Source organism: Corvus moneduloides, chromosome 6 (assembly GCF_009650955.1).
Source record: "Corvus moneduloides isolate bCorMon1 chromosome 6, bCorMon1.pri, whole genome shotgun sequence".
NCBI classification, from domain to species: Eukaryota; Metazoa; Chordata; class Aves; order Passeriformes; family Corvidae; genus Corvus; species Corvus moneduloides.
In genome coordinates, this window is record NC_045481.1 from 23,011,666 (window position 1) to 23,033,346 (window position 21,681).

Sequence of the window (21,681 nt, forward strand, 5' to 3'; positions counted from 1 at the left end):
CACAGAGCACAAGCAGACACCAGCCCACAAAGAACCTTACTGAACAGCATCAGGTCCCTGAAAACTTCACTATCTGTGAAGTCTAAATTGTAGCATGAAGCCCACTCTTTTAAAATTCAGGATAAAAACCGGCTCCATCTCACAACAAAGGTCTCTGAAAAGGCCATACAGAGCTAAGTGTAATAGTCTGTGGCCTTCTTGTAGGCAGGAGGCACATTGCACACTTGTAGGTGTATGCCTCTCGCTGTAATCTCACATCATGCAGTTTGTCTGCTTACCCTCTTTATTCTAACCCTATCCTTAGAAGAAGCAAAGCACATGGATTATGCAGTGAAAGTGAGAGGCAGTCATTAGTCTATGACTATAAAAACAAGGGATGTTATTATCCTCATGTTAAAGTGAATGTTAATAGAGACTGCCTTTTAACAAAGATACTGCTACTAAAACTCCACACAACCCAGCTGTTGCTGTTGTGATGCTCTATTCAGAGCAAACAAACCAAATGAAAGGCTCTTGCTCTAAGCCCTGAGGTGTTACCTGAGGCTGTTGATGGTGGCTTCACAAAATTAATAGTAAAAGCAGAATTCTTTCTCCTCTTTGACTACAGAGCCAGCTGGGCACCAGTCTAATCTGCACATAACGCGTAAATCAATACAAGTTGCTCATCCTATCTGCACGCAAAGCTCCCACACGCACAAGCAGTTCTTGTTATCACATCCCAGTGTAGATATTCCCGATGCACAGCAGTCTCCTATGCCCTGCAGAGCCTCACAGGAAGGCTTCTAGAGCACATTTTCAGATTCCAAAATTACTAATAGGTCAGCTCACTTCTTAAATCATCCAAATCTCATAGGTCTTCAACAGCAGCAGTCTGTTCCTAGCAAACATTATAATGATGTGGCAATTCCATTCCTAAAAGTCTGCATGCGGCAAATGCAAGTGAACACATTTTCTTCTTGTTTTCTATGTAAGCACTCTAAGTAGAGATGAGGTGATCCTATATATTATACTCCCTATTTTCACACTGAATCACACTGTAACTATGCCAGAAAGACTCCTATTTGCCAGATCTGCTGACTACACAGATTTGAAATAGCAAGTAAAAAAATTCTGAAGCCAAGGGGAATTTATTTTTCACTCTAGAGAATTAGGATTCATCAAAATGGGAACATCAGGCCTCAGTCAACTGCATGTGACACTAAGTTGATAGCTGCTGTTCATTGCATGCCTGTCAGAAGAATTCAGTTATATTCCCAACTGGAATATTAGCCAGGCTTTAGCAAAGGAAGACATGAAAGTGCTCCAGCTAAAGGGAAAAGAGTTAAAAAAAAATAGGAAGACAGATGTCTAAAGCAGTTGACAGCAGGCATTTTCACATAAAGAATATTCCAGGACAATAAAGATGTGTGGATAAGTTGCATAGAATGAACTGGATACTGTCCTGATCAAGCAGGAAAGTATGAAATTGTGGACATCTACTCCTTCGGCTGCCTCAGAAAAGGCCTGACATTGCAGGCAGTCTCTGGATTTCCACATGCTTGGGTAAGAGGCAGAAATACTAGGATCTCTGTGCACAGACACAGAAGTGACAGAACAAGATTTATTTTCACAAGCATATTTCTAGAGATGGAGTTGGAATTTGAGACATTCAAGTCTGTTCAATTTAACAGCACCATCAAATCCAAGGTACGGGGCAACTGGCAGTAAATGAAGAGAAGATGATCACTCACCCCTCTACATCTTTATCCCATGTTCCAGACAAGATGACAGACTTGCTTCTAAATCAGATTAAACTCTAGATTTGCAGTTAGTATTAACAGAGTACATGCAAAGCAATATTCTTTATTTGTGCTGTTCAAAAGCCTAATACAATTCTTCAAGTCTCCACCTTCAACATCTACCTGCCATTTGAGGTCCACTTTTCCTGTGACCTCCAGTGGGAACATTTAATTGCTTTTCTTCACCCATAATCCTATTTTCAAGGCTAGGCAAGTAATAAATGGCATTAGGGACAATTTATCTTCTACCTTCCTCTCTTATTCTGCCTGCTATTCAAATTAAAGGGAACATTGGTTCTAGGCTCTTCTGAAACTCTTACCCTGCCTCAAGGGAATAACATTCCATCAACCAACAACCTACAACATCTTCTCACCAACAGAATATTGAATAACCAAAATCTAATAAGATATTCAACTTCAGCCTATACAAAATCCTCTTAAGTAGAAGGAGTTCAACAACAAAATTCTGTTCAGACCACTCCTCCCAGAGAGGCAAATAGGCAGAGGGGAAAGAGGGAAGGATCCCTTGAGCTGCCCATGCAAGTCTCTACTTGCTTGCTTTTAGCAGTCTGCATCATGAAATCGAAACCTTAACAGACAAGACATGATTAGCAAACGCTTTGTGCTCTTAAAGGAGAGTAATTATAGGCATGTGAAAAAAGAAGAGATCCCTGAGGTACTCTTCCTTGCATGCCTCCCGAGAGGCAGCAGGGCCATTAAAAATTCCATGATGAAGAGGAAAAACAGTCTGGGAACAGCCAGGAGGCAATACAGCAAATTAATACACCAGCCATCCCTTGGGAGGACTGCAAGAAAGCAGAAAACTCTCCTTGGTTCACAAAATAAAATTATACCACTAATGATAACAGTCACCACACACACAAAACTGCTTCTAATGACGGGTGTGAAATTCCCAGTGCTGTGCATACACTTTGAATGAAAGCTCTTCTCATCACAGACATAAATCAAGAAAGGTAGTGTACGATTTATACAGACTTTCAAATAAGACTTCCTAAGGAACCTTCCACATAGGCTTGTCAGTGTCAAAGAGGCGGTTCTTTCTCAACCCTCAGATGCGCTAAGTATTCTGGCCTTCAGCTCTGTCTTAACAAAAGTACTGGGTTACCAGTCTTCCAGATGAACTGCACCAAAATCTACCACTGAGACTAAGAAAACAGTTCCACAGCAGAGAAAAGACTCCACTTGGTAACTATACTCCACTGGACACACTCAGTGATAGCAGAAACTAAGCAGAGAAAGGCGATTTTGCGTGGCACAGCAGGCATCAGGTTGAAGAAACTCGATGGCCACAATATCAAGACCACTTCTTTTCTATTATGTTTCATATTATTTCAGAGGATTTGCTTCCCACACACACACACATCCCATTCTGGCAAATTTCTGAGTTGAATTTCTTCAGGATGAGGTGCAAGCTGTTAGAAGCTTCCTAAAGCACAAACTACTGAAATTGATTCCATACATGGCAAAAGCAGGAGATGTTAACTGGGGCAATAGCTTATCTGAGCTTACAGAGATCACCTCAACATCCTGTAAGAAAATGGACTACTAACTAGTATGCTTGATATGTAAAAGCTAAAGAACAACTACTATCAAGAAAACGTTTCTTTGAAGAAACAATTTCCTTCTGTGCCCTTAGCAACATCTTTACATAAAGCAAGCTCCTTGTACCAGAGTTCAACCCTTGCCACATACATGGGGCTACAAAACACATTCATTCTTTTCATATTTCTTTCTCCTATAAAGGTTCTTGAGCACATTTCACACTAAAATAGGAACTATTTTCTCAAACTCCAGGCAACAACTGCATCTGGGATGGTACAATTTCTCTGTCAACTCAGTAAAAATTCATCAGTGATTACATTTGTCAAGACACCAGTCACCTGCTCATTAGAGGAGGGAACCAAACATATATACTAACTGGTTAGATTGTACCCAGAAAAACCTAGCAAACACAATCTCTCCAGGTTTAGAAATCCCTTGCAAAGAGCTTGGCCTTGGAAAGGGCCTTCACCGACCATCATAAAGGTAGAGATTTTGCCCAGTTTGAATTTGTGAGCAGGATTTTGTCCAGCCCACCTTCCTGGAAGACAAACTTCTATAAAGCACCAAGAAAAACACTGGAGGCACAAGTACGGTTATCCTGGCTGAAACTGAAGAGACCATTCGATCTTTTTGCTTCAGAGGCAGAAAACATCCCCAGAGTGGGGCAAAAGCACAGAAAGGAATCAATTTGCTGATGCAAATCTTCTGAATTCTTTTTATGCTCATCCAGTTGAACATTTAAGAGCTGATTTCTTCCACCCTCCCCTTTTCCAGCTTTAACATGCTGGCTACAGCAGCATGAGGTCATGGTGCGACATCGCAAAATTCCCTGCAGAAGCCAGTGCGAAGAGAGGCTTTGCTGGGTGGGTGCCAAGCTTCCGTTCAGACACATACAACCTTAGTACATTTTTCATGCTCTATTTGCTAATTAACAAGGGAAAGAAAGCCATGAAGCTGAAAGTCCAGACATTTCTTTCAGATTGGGTCCCTGGTACAAGCACATAAGCAGAATTGTGTCCAAAGCAAGGCTTTGTCTACTTGCACAAGGAAAGAGCTCAAGGGCACCTTACCTTTAGATAGTCACCTGCAGCACAGAAACAGGAGTCACCTCTAAGGCCAACACTTGAATTTAATTTAGGATTAGTCAGCAGAAGGTGCCTGAATAGTATATTAACCCAAACTATGCAGACTCAAATGTACCCAACATCTGGCCAGACCAGATCTAAATTTTACCTATTGCTATAGAGGGATATCAAGCCATTGCAGGTCACCTCAGGTGAGTTCTTAATCTGCTCAAAGGGTCTATTTTAGACACCTAAGATACCAAAATGCTTCAACATGTCACCCACATGAGTTTGTCAGCACTTTCCCTCTCATCTTGTTCCAATTTTAATAGTGGGCAATGATACTATGTCCATTTGGACCCATAAAACAGACTTGCAGCAACTCATTGCACATTTCAGAACAGACTGCAGTTATTTCTAAAGGAACAGCTCTGCCTGTCATACACTGTTTCATATACTGTAAGTCCTCAGTTTATTGTCACTCTCAAATAAACTGCGTTGCTGCGTTTTATGCTAAGTTTGAACACGGGCTTCCCAGAGAACAGCGTGTTAACCTACAGGTCCATGAGTACTGTTCAGATCGCACAGTACTACTGAAGATATCCAGGAGAGGGAAGTGAGACAACCCCAACAGAGCAAAGCAAGGGAGTTACCTGGCAGTGCAGTGTGCTGGTGAGCATCTTCGGTGGGAAGCATCAGCAAGCACATCCAGAGAGTACAGAGGAGATAATGGATTGAACTGGAAAGTCAAGAGATTTTATTTAAGCAAAGCATTAAAAGAAATAGTGTCCAGATAAAGCTCCTCAGATCTATTTTTTAGCTGTTCATACAGTATAAGGAGACCTTCCTGGCACCTCAAGGGTTGGGACTAGATGAGGACAGACTCTCACTTTGTAGAGAAAAAAGTCACTGTTATGAATTGTGCAAGCACAGAACTTTCCACAGAGCAGCTCCCATATTCCCAAAGGTTGTGTATATCACTGAAACAGCCCTCTAGAAGATTCAGATCCCCCAGGTTAAGTTCACAATGAGCTCCCAATTCATTCCACAGCAAGTGAGTTGCTCCTTCCACGGCAAGTGAGTTGCTCCTTCCACTCCCAACCAACCTCACAAACTGTCTTTGCAAACTGCTTAAAACAAATTTTTGAAACAATGCATGGTCAGGCTAATCTAAGATCCTCTGTTAGACATACACTAGACAAATCCTGAGGGCATCAAACCTGCACAAGACAGCTTGCTGTAGAAAATGCAGTGGTCGGGATTTTTAATGGTCAGGACAGAAATGGAATAATCTGGTCAATCAATGCATGGAACAAACTTTGCTCAATATATAAGTAGAAGCTTTAGACTGGTAGTCTCTCTGGGGCACCTCCTTTATACTTCCATTCGGCATTTTGTCTTTATTTATAATTCACACCTCAAGCAGGAAACGAATTTCTCTATGCTTTGCAGAGTGCTACACCAACCTCCAGAACACTTTTCTTGTATTACTAGGATTACTGATGCATTTTTAAATAAGGACAAAGGAACAATCCACACCTGTAGCATGACTCATCATACAAGCTATCTGCAACTTCAGAACTCAGTACTAGCCCTTTACCCTCCATCTTTCTGAGAAAGAAGATGCTCCACAAAGCTGCTGCTATCAGGGAGCTCCTCCTTAAGTGAGACTGCTCATTTACTGTCAGTGAAGTAACACTGCAACTGCACAGTAGGGAGAATCACCAGGAACCCTCTGTTACTAGAATGGCTGATTCAAGCCCATTTAAGAAAAACAAAAGTTACTTACTTTGGGTCATTTTAAAGCTTATGTAGTTACTCTTATCTTTAGCAATATAAAAGCAATCTTAAAATGTTCTCGTTAATGGAAAATACACAATTGCACAAAGGCTTGAAAATTAATTCTTGCCATACACATATTTTTAGTCACCTGAAAGGTAAAACAAATTTCAGTCCTACTGCTCACCAACCATAAAACAACTCGCATAGGAATATAAAGGAGTGTGTATGGCCAGGAACACTGTTACAACATGACTGCTCAAATGGAAGATTGTTGTTTTTTGCTCTTTGCTACTAAGAACCTGAGCTTTTATATCTTAAGTAAAAAAACCCTCTAACACTGAAGCTAAGAAAGACTTACTGGAGAATATAAAAATGCACACGCAAGAATTTCAGTTACAAGAATGCCTATTTCTCCTGCTTATCACCCCTTACATTTTCCTGTTACAGCTGCTATTTAACTACAGCATTTAAACTCACCAGTTTTTCCCTTCTCTGTGGATGTGACTATCAGGTAGAAGCCTGAGCCAAACAAGGCAAAACAAAGCATTTAAAAAGAGAAAAATGTTCCAATTCTTATGGAATTTTGAGAGGCCAAAGCTCTTTCTGTCAAGAGGCATTTTCCCTCACATTCACTGCCACAAAAGAAGGCCTACACTAACCTGAAACAGGGAGATAAATAAAAGGATTTCCTGAGATATTCAGTTTAAATAGACAATACAATGCCTGAGAAATGGGTTGTGTTCAAAGCCCAGAAGACATCAGGTAACAAAATGAGAAGGGACAGGACTGCCTTACCTCATGTGCACAGGCCACAGTGTGTGGGAAATCAGAAGCCAGCATTGGGCTCTTTCTAGAGAGAAGGAAACCAAGAAAATAAAAAAGGAAGAGCAGAGTCATCTTACCTGGTTGCGATCTCTCTTCCCCATGGATGGTAACCAAAAACTGGAAGGAGGCAGAGTCGAAAGGACAGGTGGGAGCAATGCCAAGGAAGGAACATGGGGGGAAAAAAAAGGAGGGTTGGGGGTAAGAAGATAAGGGGAAGGGAAGAACAAAGATAGAGGGAGAAGGAAAAAGATTAAACATCATCAGGAGTCATATTAAAAACAACAAATTTCAGATCCAAAGAAGAAAATAAGGTATCAACAGCTGGTGAAGGCTGGTCCCACTGTGCTACAGTCAAGATGTGCGATCCTTACCTACCCATTCCCCAGAACAGCATTAGGGAGATGCCAAAGGATAGGCACCATGACTATTTCCAGCGCTGACTACAATTTAAATACGCTAACTGGGGAAAGAGACAGAACATCAAGGAAAGAAAAAGTAATTTCACAGCTGCCTTGTCAGCATCATTTCTGCAGTCTAGGTATGCACCCATAGTGTGGCTCCACAAAGCAGCATTTTTAAAAATGAACGTATGGGGCTCAGTCCTCTCTTAATGTCCAAAAGATCTGCAGTTACTGCAATGGCACATTATAAGGGAGAAGGAAAGAAAAAGCTGACTGCAAAAAAAAAAGGGGCATAAGAGTAGTGTCCACACACTGGGGCAGCCTTATATAAACATACATATAAAACAAAGGGGAAGTCAGCAATTTTGAGTAAGAAAACAGAGAAGCCATCAGTAGAATCCTGTATCCCATTCCACAGGTTATGCTTAAGTGTCCACCCAGCTCTTCGTGTCCTTCAGCCCCAGAATGGAAGAGGACCCTATAGTTCTTCCTCCCCTCCCAGAGTTCTATACAACAGTTGTTAAGGGCCTTACTCTTTCTGGCGCGGATCACTAACAATATGACCTAGCCTCTCGGTGCCCAGAGTGCTCATGGAGGTCTCCTGAAACACAAAGACAGGTAAAAGGTTGCAAACTCTCACACAGTGAGCAGAGAATAGCTTGCTGCTGCCAGTAAGAACAAATCTTACTCCCCTGGGTCACATCCTTTCCTTACCAGCTCACTCTCAGCTAAACATGTTCACTCCTTCCTTTTAGAACTTCACCTGAGATGATTTAACTAATAAGAATGGCAGAAGATAATACAATTTTATTTATGAGGTTTGGTTTTTATTTTTAGTTATGATAATTGCTTACAGAGGAATACGCCAGGGACTGGACTAGTAAAAAGTATGCAGCACAAGGATGCATGAGAGCCCAGGAAATGGCTACGAAGTGCTTCTTTCCACGTTACTGGGGTCAGTCGGCCAGAAACCAGCTAAGATAGGACACTACACTGTTCCAATAACAGTGGGGATTCACCAACCACCAATGAATAAAATAAGGAGTGAAAGCATGATGCTTTTGTCCTTTCTGAAAGCAGCAATTCAGCAGCAGAACCTCTAGCAACTCAAGAAAAGGTAGGACCTAGGAGAAAGGACTTGCTCTGGGAGCAGGTTACTTCCTGCAAGACGCCGCCCTGCGTATGTGCTTGACGCTGGCATACACACACACACAGCCTGAAGCACCAGTTGTTCACATCTGCATAGCAACTGCCTCCAAGAAAGAAGTATACTTTTCAGCAAGGGGCTGAAGATGAGGGCAAAAGTCTTTCACAGGTAAGGTTCTTTTGTGCCAGGTACATGGGCCAAAAACACTCAAAGTTTGGGGGCAGTTGTAGCAGCAGGGGTGAAAGATGGGCTATTTGTTACAGCAGGAAAATTATTAACTTAAAGTGCCATAATGTTTAAATTTACGGTTTATTACTGTGTAAATTACAAGCCGTACTTTTGGTAATTAGCAGCTTGCTAGCGGGGAGCTCTGAATGAAACTCATTATTTATGATTACAATTTCGAGAGAGATGGGGAAGGGGGAGCAGTGACCTCCGCTGCAAATGACAAAGATCCCTTTAAGGTGATGAAGATGAATTAAACAAGTAAATATTATCCTTCTCATTTGGATCATTAGAGGTGTGCCGCCAGGCCCAGTCACTTGCAGGTGGCCTGAGGAACCCTTCCTAAAGTCAGTTTCTTGCCAGCTGAGGATTCATATTTTGAATGCCGGTTACAATTAAGCAAGGTGAGTGGAAGAAAGAAGGGGCAAACAAAGATCTTTCAAGTATGACTGAACAGAAGGCAGCTGTCGCACTCCTCTGGACTCCAGGCCCCTCTAAGACACCTTGTTAGCAGACTACAGCCAGCCAGCTCAGAACTTATGCCAATGTTTTCAAAAGCACAGAGCACATCATAACAAAAAAAAAGCCAAGCACAGCCACCACCTTCCTTCTCAGAATCATCTTTTACAACAAACAGCAGCACTCATCACTCCATGATGCAGACCCAACCAGGTGTATCCCTCACTTTTAGACAGACATCTGCAAAGTATTGTTTGCTCTTTTAGAAAAAGGACTGATATTTTGTTTGGTGTTTGCCCTACATGTAATAAAACTAGTCCATGGTTTTTGTCAGCTTCGTCTGCATTTACTGCATATACCTTTTTATTCTCCTGTCTTCCCACTAAAAATGCAACTGCTAAAACCACCTTCCTTTGCTGCCATTCATATCAGTCTTCTTCCCTATATAAAATTTGGCCTTCCTTCACCTTTGAGCCACCTCTCTGCCCTTGTAGCCTCAGATGAGCATGCATAAGTCTCATGCCATCACCATTTTCCTCTACATTCTGTCTAAATCTTCTTGATATTTATGCTCCCTGTCATTCTTCTTCAGGCCTCCTTTCATACTGCTTTTAGCGCTGATCAGCTGTCTTTGCCACTCCAAACATGCCTTAAAATCCACTTAGTCTCTCAATCATCTTCTGACAGTCAAAGCAGTTAAACAAATCAAACAATACATGAAACAAAAAATATACAGGACCACTTTCCACAGAAAACAATTTACATGGTATCTTAGAATAGTACTTCAGGACTGATCAGAATCTCAAATACAAAATTACCATCTTCCAAAAGGGCATACCTTGCCAACCAGCCTCCTCCGACCTTTACGGAGACAACGGGCAGCAGCTCCTGGAAGGCGATTCAGGCGAGCATGAAATCCTGAAAACCAAATGCAGAAAAACTGAGCAATGAACACAGAAGATTCTTCCTAACAAAACCATCAGGAAAACCCCTTAGTTCAGTAATCAAATCAGATCCTCCGTCTCTTTGTTTTTCAGTCTCGAAGATGTAGATATGCCAATTTTTTCACAAATCAAATAAAATCCTTAGTTTTAGAAAAAGGAAGACTGCCAGCAGGCAGCTGGTATGACTATTTCAGTAAACTCTCCAATAGTGCAGCTTTTTCTTAACTGGATCTTAAAAAAACAAAACAGATCACCAATACCAATTTAAATGCAACACCTACAAACAGAATCTACCCTTGCCATCACATCAAAAGTTCTCAAACACATATGGACCTCACCTCTCTGAGCCGGCCGTGAGGGCAAAAGGAAGGTGGAAACAGAGAGTTTGTCCAGGCCTGAGTCAATCCTCTCCACTTCAGATCGGTGATCAGCTCCCCACTTGGGAAGAAGGTTGGGGACAGTGAATCCTGGAACACATTCTCCTTCATAAAACCAATCACTTTGCTCATCATCTCCTAAAGAAACAGGATGGAATTAGCCACAAATAACATCACTGTCTCCTCTGACAGTCCCTCAAAATACAAGTAGGCATATCTGAATGTGAAACAGCTGAAGTCTCATTAGGAATTCCTTCTTGAAGAGCCGTATATTTGTATTCTGTTTCAATGATCCTCTGTAACTATGGGGCCTCACTAAATGCTTTAAACTATCCAACTCATCAGTCTACAGAATTTCCCTGTAGAACAAAGCCTCTTTATAGACCTGCCTAGGGCAGGTTTAGCACTCTGTTGCTACTGCATCTCATCAACCTTAGTTCAGTGTTGTGTGATGTCTTATGCAGAACTCTTTCTCTGAAGTAATTACTGTGACACCAGTAGAGGCCAACCATTTGGCACATGTTATAGGCTGTCACAGGAGAGACTTCACAAGAGGGGAAGACCAGGCTCACAGAGTAAGCAAAAGAAACATACTGATGAGAAAGACCCCTAGTCTCCTAAGACAGCAGCTAAGACAAAAACACATAACTATGAGAAACGGTCACTCTGGGTGACCATGCTGTGAGTTGCTCCCAATGAAAATTTCTTAGAATCTCTCAGAACTACAAATGCTCTGCAAAACGAAAGCAGCAGCAACAGAAGTCATGACCAAAGTCTCCATGGAGCTGGGTCACTGCAGTTAATGCAGTTACAGTCTAAAACTGAACTGCATCAGACACTGTTCATAGTAAATCTGTCTGGCCAGAAATTCCCTGAGAGCAGTAGCACATGAGCAGTATATGAAAAAAAAGCAGAAGGAGGGCAAGGAACCTGACACACATAGCATTTCAGTGGCCCAACTCACAAACAGTCCCATGTAATTGCAAGGTTCTTCATCTTGCCTTAAAAAACTAACACACCTACCCTAGGGAAAACTCTCATTTGCCTACCATTAAGCCTTAACTCAAGCATCCCCACTTACTCTCCTTTCCTCACTGAGTTACATTATTCCTGACCAAAGTCCATTATGCCTACCCACACACCTTGCTGGGGAAAAAAAAAGAAAAAAAATGGTATACGAAAGCAAAAACTCATCTAGTGAGAATGCTGCAATCTTGCACATAACTGAAGGAGCAACACATAAAACCAGCTCCAATCAGCAACAGGTAGGACAGCCAGAACACTTTATCCCAAAGCTCTGACATTGTTTTTTCTGTCATGTATCAAGTTAACCTAACAGTTACATCTTAAAATATAAACATCCCATCTCCACTTCATAGTAAATTAAAAGTAAGTAATGTTGGATAGTTCTTCTAAGAGATCATAATTTGTGCAAAATTATTCCTAGAAATTTGGGTCTATGAGCATAGTGCCCTGTCATACCTCAAATCACTATTTTCACAAGACGAACTTTAACAATCAGCATCATACGCTAACACCCCATTAATTTTCACTGTGAGAGATCCCAATGCATGTAACAAATATAAAACCAAATAAACCCCACCTTACAATCAAATTATGAACTAGGATCATTCTCTGCTCACAGAAGTGTGCTGGTATGTGCAATTGCAAAGATGATTTATTTAATTAGCAACAGCAAAAATATTACATGATGTAATCTCAAAAGAAGAAGGGAAAAAAACTACATTTATTTAAGAATGCTGCCATCTTAAATTTCCCATTATTCAGCTTGGAATTGTGCTGGAAAACTATTTCTAAGGTGATGATCTGTGACAAAAAAAAAAATTGTGTTCTCTCTGTCTCACTGACACAGAGAGTTGTTTTTTTATTTACTTTATGACTAGGAATTGTCAAGATAGAAAAAAGGGAAAAGGAGATATTTTTTATTTAGTCTGAAAGTGCAACAATATTTTTAACCCTTTTAACATAACTGTAAGCTAAAACATCTTGGCCAGAAAGTTATCACAGTATAAACTGAACAGGGAGAGACCTGACAACGAGGATGTCAAACCTTTTCTAGTACCTAGACAGGGAAGGCTGCAATTGGACTTCATTAATTTATCTAAGTCATATTTCTACATGTTCCTGTATATTGAGCATCCTACTTCTAGTTGCAGCCAAAAATTAATGTCTAAAACAGGGTATAAAATCAGGGCAAGTATATAGGGCAAGCATACAGACAAGTACATATATATACACTACACAGTCTCCATCAATCTTGTGTCAGGTGATGAAGTAAAACACTTCAGTCACCACTCTGCTTCATCATCTGATATACAAGTGCTCGCTAATTTCAGCTCCCTGTGAACAGTCATCAGTAAAAAGAGAGGGCAAAAGATTCTACTTTTCTGTTGCCTTTGAAGAATTGGAGTCTGGAAACAGTTATTTTTCAGCAAAGGTCAAAGCTGATATTTGAAATCCCTACTCTTAAGGAAAGTATTATACTCACCTAAGATCACAACAGATTGGTCCTACAGCCTAAAATATGATCAGAAAACACATAAGCATGTTTGCTATCATCGTGTTGCCTCACACAGGTACCTGGGCCAGTAACAAGCTGGTGGAAGCAGCATATATCATTGAGCTACTGACGCTACTTCCTTTAGCACTCACATTCCCAGAAGAGAGCTCGTCCAAATCTTAGCTTGTGAAATGTGACAGAATCAGAGTGCACAGAATTGCAGGTCTCCAGGGTCACATTCCACATGCTCCAAATGTAATAGTCCTCAGTGCCTATGTGCCTCCTAGAACCCATTTCACACTTACTTCTGCCATATCCCCCATCAACTGGACACTGTTCTGTTGGTTGATAAACAAAACCAGATTGCACTTCACACTCAAAACTCCTAAGAAACCACTTCTTCAACAGACATTGAAAATACTATGATCAATTAATGCACACACAAGCAAGGGAGGAACACATATTTAAAGACATAAAACCTATCATGTATTACCATCATCTTCCTAGCACAGTCTATTAGGTGACTTTTCAGTATTAAGTAACTTTTTTCCCCATCTTCTCTTCCTGCCCATAGAGAAAACAAGTAGCAGATTCAGGCACTAATGGTATGTAGGCAACACCTAAAACACCTCTAGAAACAAATCATAAGCTGTGCTTTTTCCTTATGAAGAGCTCTCAAATTCCTCTTGTATGTCTGTGCCTTTCCACAGTAATAGCTTCTTATATTGCAAATATTATGGATCTGATACACAAAGTATTTCAGCAGGAAAAGCGTAGTGTTATGAAAATCATACATTTGTAGCCCTCATCTCATTTCTTAACTTCTAGCCACTCCCTGCCACTGGTTTTTCTCACACACTTCCCTCTCTGTGCTCTTGCATGTCAAAGAAATGTAGATCTTCTTTGCATTTGTAAAGAAAGTAAGAAACTCCCCAGCAGCACATGAGGAAAATCACAGGACACTTGTTACCTTGACGGCCTTCATCATTGGTGAACAGGCCAGTATCACTGCTGCTGCATACACTGCTGGTTTCACTGGAACAAAAACAGAGAAAAAAACATGGCTACAATTGCAACGGGCACAAAACAAAAACCACTCTACTACAGTTTACTAGCTTCTCCAAGACCAAAGTGCTTTACATGTCTCACAAAAATTGCATTTCAGATACATGACTGGCTCTGGAACAGAACATAACTGCTTTCTACTAAAACCTACCAATGCTGCATTACTTGAAAAAGAGTAGAATCCTGTATCTAGTTTAGTTCTAAGTTATCAAGAAGTAATTAATAAAATGGCATTTGCCTCGGGTACTAGAATTAATAACCTAACTCTGACATCATCTGGAATACTCACCAGGAAATTAAGAGCAGTTAAAAACTCTGTCCTTGGGTCACTTAACAGCTACTGAAAACCCTCTGAAGTTTTCTACTTCAGATTCCTTTCCCTCAAAAATGTTACACTGTCACACACACAGCCCCCCCCAGCAACTTCTATTTTATATGGAGTAAAGAGCAGCTGCGACATTTACAACGCTCCAGCTAAATACCTTAGCACAGCATGACTTGCTGCTGCTGAATGCAACCTTGTTATAGCATGTTTTGCATTTGCTGAAGCAGTTAAGAGATTTAATTATTGAACAAAAGAATAAAGCTAGAAATTAATGTGTAGAAAGCCATTAATTGACTGCAAAACTGGATGAATACTTGTAGGAGTACATGCTCATGTCAGTCCCAAGCATCTGAAGGCTTTAATGCTGACACGAAATCATCCCTTGGACACTTCAGGCAATACTTCCTCCGATTTAGCTGAGAGATTACTAGGACAAGCAGAAACCACTTACTGTCTACTCCCTGAGCACTAAGACCTAGATGCGAACATCAGGTGTAAGTCAGCACTAGAATCAGGCTCCAGTCAGGGAATGCTGTTTGAAAGTATCTCTTGATGCCTCTTTTCCAAGGAAATTGGATCATACTAGAGACCAGTATCAACTGGAAACACCTTGATTTAAAAGGCTGAATGATGAGGGACCACAAAGTATGTCACTCCAAAGAACTGCAGGCACAGAATAAAACCCTGTTTTGTGAGTACATTATTGCTCTTAGAAAATGCACTCTAAAGTACAGCCAAGTCAACTTATCATGCTGGATATCTAAAACTCTGCATCTTCATCACTGTATAATGGATGAACAATCTGTACATCATTCTCACATTTCAGCATGTAAGTTAATATCAAATTCCAAATTAATCCGTTATAAAGCTTGGCCATGCATTCACCCTCCCACATATACACCACAGCAATTAAAGGCCAAGGACTGAGAACCATGAATTAATCATTTCATCCCAAGCTCTCCTAACAACTCACTATTTGACCCTGGGCCGATCTCTTAGTGTGCCTGCTTTCCCTTTTGATAGCATGGATAAACAATCCTCACAAGCTGCAGATGCAAGGACGGAGTAACTGCTTCATAAGGGTTTTAGCATCCTCAGAGGAAAGGTGCCCGAGAAAGAAAAAAGCATTGACAAGATTCCAGGTCATATAAATAGTACTTTAAGCAGGCTGTTGAGATGCTCTTTAGTTCCTTATAGATATGCATCACTCCAGTGCTCTACCAGAACAAACTTTCAGGGATCTCACCCTCTTCACCACCCCTTTTACACTGCAGGGCTGAACACAAACTAGACTCCTATGCAGGCCTTTCTGCAGGTCCAGTAAGCACTGATTAATGACCTCCACTTGCAAAGGCGGCTACTTACCTTAACCATGAAATAATGAATGCTATTGATCCGACAAGCTACTGCTATAGAGTGTTATTGATCACCCAATCTTTGGTTAAAATGGTCCTCATTTAGCAATTTCACTGTCGCAAACACCTGGAGCAAAGCATGCTTATAATTAAATAGTTTGGGGGAGTTAAAGTGAGAGGTGATGGACAGAGATCTCAGGTTTCCCCCATTTATTCTTTTGCCTGAGCTATTGTTTGTGTCAGGAGGGATATTGATTTTCTATAAAAATAAGAAAACAAGAGGCACCGAGGGGCTGCAGAAGGTCAGGCTGGGCTGGAGAAGGAGGGGAAGCTGAACACTCTGTCTTTGTCATTTGCCTTCCAAGAGACGGGATTTTTTTTTTTTTTTTTTATGGAGAGACTGGCCTCCAATTCATCAGCTTAGGCAGACTCATGAATGCAACGGCAGGCTGTCATTGAAGCAGCTCCCTTCCAAAGGGTGAAGTAACTTAACTGCAGACTCAGGATGAGCGATGGTCACATTCTCAGGCCAGAATATTGTACTGGTTTTGGCTTGCATAGAGTTAAATTTTTCTCACAGTAGCAGTATTTTTCTCACAGTAGTATGGTTCTATGTTTTGGATTTGTGATCAGTGTTGATAACACAGGGATGTTTTAGTTACTGCTGAGCAGCACTTACACAGTGCCAAGGCTGTCTCTGTTGCTCACACTGCCCTGCCAGTGAGCAGGCTGGGGGTGCACAAGAAGCTGGGAGGGTACACAGCTGGACAGCTGACCCTGACTGACCCCAGCGATATCCTTCATCATATAATGCCATGCTTATCAATAAAAGCTGGGAAAAAGAAGCACGAAGCCAGGGACATTTGGAGTTGTGGTGTTTGTCCTTCCAAATAATGTTACAAATGATGGAATGCTGCATTCCTGGAGATGGCTGAACATCTGCCTGCTGATAGGAAGTACTGAATTTTTATTTTGCTTTGCTTGCACACATAGCTTTTGCTTTACCTACTAAACCAACTTTACCTCAAGCTTAGAGCTTTCTTACTTTTATTCCTCCATTTTCCTCCCTCATCCCTGTGTGGGAGTGAGCAGGCAGCTGTGTGGAGCTGAGCTGCCTATCTGGGTTAAACCACAACAAACACATCACCATTAAGCCAGTGAAATCTCATGGCATTGGTGGGTCAGTAGAATTCCAGGTTTGAAAAAGTCACATTATGAGTTTTGGTACTTGAAAACAGGTGAGACCAACTGCATATCTTTCACAAGTAAACACACCACTCAAAGTGATATTTTAGACAGCTCTTGTACTATGGTTTGTTCTGCCCACAAACCAAACCCAGACCATTCTGGAAGTACTCAGCTTAGACCAACAAGAGAAAGAACTTCAACACTCAATATATAATTTGCCTTTGTTTTATTATGGCTGCAGGGAATCTCAAAACATTTAGGGACAGAAAGGCATGTTACTTCTAACAGTCTTAGCAGTTAATTGTCACCCTTGTACAAATACACAAATGACTGCTTAAACTAAAACCACGTGTTTCCTCTGTTGTTTCCACAATTATTTATAGATCAGGCACTGGGTCACATAATTACCCATTTAAGAACCATCATCATTCACGTTGCTGCACATCCATCCTTCTCTCAATTTATGTTCACCTTTTGCCATGTTTGGCAAACAATTTCAAAGATTTCATTTCATGCACACTTTGAATCACAATACTGCAGCTCATCTTCCTCCAGGAAAAAACCGAGCATAGTCGCACAAACAAACTATAAAAAAAACTATCTTCTCATTAAGAATCCATATCCAAGATTTTCTCAGTGAATGGGAGTTTATCAACTGAATACAGTAGGTTTTTGACCTGACTTAGGACAAGAAGCCTTCTAGAAAGTAGAGAAAATACTGGATATTTTGGCATTTACAGATTCATTCCTGCATAACAAACCAAAGCAAGTGTCAGTGGAGGGGAGGAAAGAGACGGTTTAAAAAAAATCCATTCTGAATATACAACTTAGTTTGCTTGAAAACCCATTTCGTTTTGTGACATTCCCTACTGCTAGAGGAGTGAACAGTAGTGGAACCAATTCAGTATGAAAGTTTTGTAAATCACCAGATCACCACAGATTGCTTCCAAGTCCCACAAGCAGCATCAGTCACCTTTCTTCCCATCAGCTCTCCACACCATTTGCTCTCCTAGATATCCAATTTTCTTCTCCCTTTCTCAGGATATGCCCTTGTCATACATCTGTGCAAAGTACTTCTCTTACTGTACCAGAAAATACAGCTAGAACACAGTGGGAGTGAGGCAAACACAATTTCACTGTGCTGCTAGCAGCAAAGTGCTATATTTAGAGCAGTGGAGACCAAAGCATGATCCTCCACTGCTGCGAGGAATACTCCACAGTGAAGAGGGCTGTATGTATTCCTCCCTCCAACGGAGGCCCTCCCTAATGAGTCATAGCACAGATCACACATGTGGTGTTGGAGAGGTCAAATATTCCAAGTGCTAGCTTTCCAGAGAGAATCCCAAGGACTTGGCAGCAGATGGTAAGTGTCATTTGATGCATATACTTGCACAATAATTAGTCTGAGAGCAAGGGACAACTGAGACAGAACAAAGCCATCTCCCAGCATGGTCCTGAAGTAACAGTCTGGACACAGCTCTTTATTTACTCTTTCCAAGGCTGGCACAAACAAAGGCTGGATGAAAGCCTGGTGGTTTAAGTTCAAGTTGGACTTGATGGAACAGACTCTGACTGGTGTTAAAAAAAACAACTCAAGGAACACTGTCCATCACTGCCACATCTAGTAAGGGTATCTCTCAGTCCATCACCACTGACACGCAACATTCAGGAGCTACTTAGCACACTTCTTTTCCTGGACTATTAGCAAACAGCTCTGAGAAGATAAAACTGCTTTAACAACTAGTAACAAAAAGTTTCCATCCACAAGTTTCTTGTAAAGCCCCACTTCCCACCCACCTTTTATCAACAACAGCCACTCTTAAAAGAAAAAATTGACCACACTGTAACAGTTGCATGCTACAAATCACAACTGACACAGTAAAAATGCCATAGTGGTTCCATGGACCCAGGACAGTGAGGACTTACTATAACCTAAGCTTTTCACAGAGTCCCAAGAAACACCACTGAGAATTTTGCACTTCCAGCTATCATCCACAAAGCCGTAATAGTGAAGTGCCACCTGTCCACTCTGACAAACTGCAGGAGCTAGACTGTCACAACACTTAAATGAAACTCAACATATGAACAATCATACTGTATCAAAGAGTTAGACTTTCCAAATCAACTGTCCTCTGATAGTGACTAATACAGTTAATGCTTGAGAAAAGAACACGAGAACACAACAAATGCAGACTCTTCTGTATATTCCTCTAGCTTTTAGAAGTCAGCAATTTAAGGACTTCCCTGAGTGGGATCTTTCATCTGGTCTGTAATGTTTAACAGCCCTTCATATATCTATGCTCCACAGCTCCCTTTTGAAAGTATTTAAATTTTGACCTCTAAAATGTCCTGCAGTAGAGTTCCAAACCTCATGTTTCATGGAAAAGAATACATTTTGTTTGTTTGTTTTAAATGCCTCTCCTCAATGTCTGCTGTTCTCACACAATGGTAATTAGAAAATAAGCAATCACATTTGCTTTCTGTATGCCATTCATTAAGAAATCTCCTCCATTTGATTCTTAGCAGTTGCCTCTTTTCTAATCTGAAAAATCACTTTGGACAGAAGCAGTTTTATGACCCCAGACCTTCAACAGAGAGAATAAGTCACACTTGGGGAAAAAATTCCCAAGGGCAACACAGATTCAGAGCATGACATTTAAATGCCTCATTTTAATCCCTTTTATGCAATTCTGCCACAAATTCATCAAAGTTCTCCAAAACTGGACACCAAAACATCAGACTCCACTGTTTGTGCAGGCTTATACTGTAAGTAACATAACTTCCCCTCAACCTCTTCATCATCTCACCACATTCCCCCCATAGCTAGGCTTTCAGGATCACATCAAGAGCAGAGATGTATAACTGCAAGCAAGGTCAGACTGAAGTTCACAAAGTACCTGCACAGAGGGCTAGCAGTAATGATGGGAGACCTGATCCGCTATCTACTACTACTTATAGTAAACGCTGAAAACAAAAAACTGAGATCAGTTCGTATCACTCACGCAACACAAGTGCCAGCTGTGGGTTTACTCTCCAAACCATAGGCCATAAGCATGCCACGTGGTAGCTGCAAGGCCACAGACATTTCAGAGGACACCTTGTGTAACAGGAGCCAGAAACCTACCAGCTTGCCAACTTTTCAAGGAAGCGTTCTGGGTCATCATACGGTACTGACAGGAAAGACTTGGGAAAAAATCTACAGTTTGGAAGCAGCTATTTCTCATCTTCAAAAAGAGAGCAGCACTGAATAATTTTAAGAACTTCAAAAAGCAAGGCACAGCATTTACAAGCAGCTGCAAGCAAGGCGGCCATCTGACTAGCACAGGGAAGAAACCGAGATCTCACCATTCCGACATGTTTTCATCTGAGCCCTGTTTCTGATCATCAGCTTCACACTCCATCCGCTCCTTCCTTCCCCCTTTGCTGAGGAAGGGCCTGTTCTCTCCTGACTCGCAAAGGCCATGACTGGAAGATGTCCAAGGGGCATTCTCTTTCCAGCGTGAAAGACGCTGTTTCTTGGCTGACTTGAACCTGCAGCCCCTCTCGTAGTTCCACTCTGACACCCTGAGCTTTTGCTGGAGACTGGCAGCGACCTCTGATGTCACACGTTTGACTTTCCGTCGACGCCTGAGAGGTCGACAAGGTGCATTCTCTGTAAAGGAGTCTGACTCATGCCACAAGTGTTGCTTGCTCCTCAGGGTGGCACTAAGAGCAGGGTGTCGTTTGACCACTGCCGTGTCATCAGAGTCACTGAAATTACCCGTCAGCACCTCACGGCAATCCTTGACAGCTTCGTCCAAGCTCGACTCTGAGGCCTCGCTGTAGCAGCAGGCATGTTCGGCCTGATGTGTGAAGTCTGAGCGTCGTTTACGACCCCGTCTCTTGCGAAGCTGACGCCGCTGCTGCCGTGGGCTTAGGGCCATCTCTTCCCATAGCTCATCCAGTTTGTTTTGTTCTGAAGTCTGCTCTAAAGCTGAGGCCAAGTCATGCACCAGTTCATCCATTGGCAATGCCTACTAAAAATGACAATAAACAATTAACACCAGACATAAATACTGCTACCAACACATCACTGGACTATAATATGCTATAGCCTTTGTAACATTAACCGAGTTAGACACTTACTTTGGAGTTACCTGGGAGGACCCAATGCAGGACAACTGCCACTTCCTGGGCTAACACTCACTTCTTCTTTTTGCAAGGGTTAAATCCCTCTTCTAGCCATGGTGGCACAGATCTCACTACTGCAGCAGCTGGGTCAAGTGCTCTGTGTCTGAAAAGGCCTTAAGGTTGCATCTTTTGTGTTGAAGTAGCATGCTCAATTACACATCCCAAAGGATATGGAAGCCTGGAACTAGTTTTTGCTAGCCGGCATCAGTAAGCCACAGAGAAGGGTTAGCCTGCTTGATAAACAGATTGAGTCGTCCAAAAAGTAGACAAGCAGCAAAGCTGGGAGTAAAAGAGATGCTAAAACAGGTAGTTTGCAAGCAAGCATCGCTTCAGGAGCAAAATAAGGCGCGCGGGACCCTGGGCTCCTTAGAACAGGGTGTAGGAGACCAAGCCCCAACTCCTACTGCCGAAAAATACCACCCCTACACCTCAGGGCTGTCAGTGTGCCAAACCCAAAGTCTTGGTCAAATCCCCCACCTCACAACACCCCTC

The 21,681-nt window shown here is 41.7% G+C and overlaps 1 protein-coding gene across 12 annotated transcripts in view; it reads right to left on the bottom strand.

The window, feature by feature from the left end:
- GPATCH2L (G-patch domain containing 2 like) overlaps positions 1-21,681 on the bottom strand; it is a 46,235-nt gene that overhangs the window by 24,232 nt on the left and 322 nt on the right. For 2 of the 12 annotated variants that reach the window (XM_032113332.1, XM_032113334.1), the window contains exons 1-8: positions 21,145-21,676; positions 20,365-21,035; positions 14,057-14,121; positions 10,527-10,703; positions 10,083-10,162; positions 7,947-8,014; positions 6,983-7,037; positions 5,059-5,144 (exon numbers count right to left, since the gene is read on the bottom strand). In XM_032113332.1, coding sequence (XP_031969223.1) covers positions 5,059-5,144; positions 6,983-7,037; positions 7,947-8,014; positions 10,083-10,162; positions 10,527-10,703; positions 14,057-14,121; positions 20,365-21,023 — 1,190 coding nt within the window. In that variant the 5' untranslated portion in view covers positions 21,024-21,035; positions 21,145-21,676. Of the gene's footprint in view, positions 1-5,058; positions 5,145-6,982; positions 7,038-7,089; positions 7,130-7,946; positions 8,015-10,082; positions 10,163-10,526; positions 10,704-14,056; positions 14,122-20,364; positions 21,036-21,144; positions 21,677-21,681 lie in introns of those variants that run through there. The other 10 variants (XM_032113327.1, XM_032113331.1, XM_032113336.1 and 7 more) reach the window with 8 other exon arrangements.